Source organism: Etheostoma cragini, unplaced genomic scaffold (genome assembly GCF_013103735.1).
Source record: "Etheostoma cragini isolate CJK2018 unplaced genomic scaffold, CSU_Ecrag_1.0 ScbMSFa_3646, whole genome shotgun sequence".
Lineage (NCBI taxonomy): Eukaryota > Metazoa > Chordata > Actinopteri > Perciformes > Percidae > Etheostoma > Etheostoma cragini.
In genome coordinates this window covers 1-1404 of record NW_023267936.1, presented here as the reverse complement: position 1 = coordinate 1404, position 1404 = coordinate 1, and the positions used below count along the sequence as shown (strand labels likewise).

At 45.0% G+C, this 1404-nt stretch overlaps 1 protein-coding gene across 1 annotated transcript; it reads right to left on the bottom strand.

Annotated features, from left to right (window-relative positions):
• Window positions 1-258: 258 nt before the first annotated feature.
• LOC117940885 (complement C3-like) lies at window positions 259-1359 on the bottom strand. The gene is made up of 3 exons (XM_034866006.1): window positions 1354-1359; window positions 687-782; window positions 259-423 (listed from the first exon to the last, which is right to left on the bottom strand). Exons 1-3 carry the CDS (start codon window positions 1357-1359, stop codon window positions 259-261), a joined length of 267 nt encoding a protein of 88 aa, XP_034721897.1.
• Window positions 1360-1404: the final 45 nt, after the last annotated feature.

Here is a 1404-nt window from a genome sequence, read left to right as displayed (position 1 = left end):
TGTGTCTACATTTCTAGGGTGCGTCTACATTTCTAGGGTGTGTCTACATTTCTAGGGTGCGTCTACATTTCTAGGGTGCGTCTACATTTCTAGGGAGCGTCTAGACTTCTAGGGTGCGTCTACATTTCTAAGTTGTGTCTACATTTCTAAGGTGTGTCTACATTTCTACGGTGCGTCTACATTTGTAGGGTGCGTCTACATTTCTAGGGTGTGTCTTCATATCTAGGGTGCGTCTACATTTCTAGGGTGTCTAGACTTCTACGGTGCTTCACCTTGGGAAGCAAACTTGTAGAGGACGTCCTTGTTCAGTCTGTTTTCATTGGCCAGGGCGTAAGATGTTATGGCAACAGCATACGGGTTGGTGAGGCGGGGCAGGCGCCTCTCCAGATAGGACACTGCTTTGTCTACACTGGCCGGCAGACTCTGGACCGGAGGAACAGAAAGGCCGTCACGTGGGTCGGATCAGGTTCTAAATCTAAACCTTTTAACCTTTTAAACTTTGCTTACAACTGAGACTCAAAGGCAGAGAGAGATCTACAGCCTCGCTTTGATACGTCAACCATCACAGAAGTACTCACATTAAGAGAAGTACTCACATTAAGAGAAGTACTCACATTAACAGAAGTACTCACATTAAGAGAAGTACTCACATTAAGAGAAGTACTCACATTAACAGTAGTACTCACATTAACAGAGGCAGCGCATCGGGAGCGAGACTCCTGCATGGCGATGAGGCAGAAGGCCGTCATGGAGGCATCAGAATCTGCACCTGATACATCAACCTACACACACAAACACACACACACACACACACACACACACAGACACACACACACACACACATAGACAAACAGAGACACACACACACAATGTGTGGAATGGAATCAATCGTGTTATTTTGGGGACTTAATAAGAACATTGACATAGGACAACATACAGATAACATGAAGACAACATGAGGAGAACATGAAGACAACATGAAGATAACATGAGGACAACATGAAGACAACATGAAGATAACATGAGGACAACATGAAGACAACATGAGGTCAACATGAGGACAACATGAAGACAACATGAGGACAACATGAAGACAACATGGGGTCAACATGAAGACAACATGAAGACAACATGAAGACAACATTAGGACATCATGAAGACAACATGAGGGCAACAAGAGGACAACATGAGGACAACATGAAGACAACATGAGGTCAACATGAAGACAACATGAAGACAACATGAGGAGAACATGAGGACAACATGAAGACAACATGAGGACAACATGAAGACAACATGAGGACATGAGGACACCCTGAGGACACCTTTAGGGTTAGATGCCAGCATACGTACCCGCATCTGTGTCCGGAAAACCGTTCCCACCTCCGTGAACAGACCGTCAGG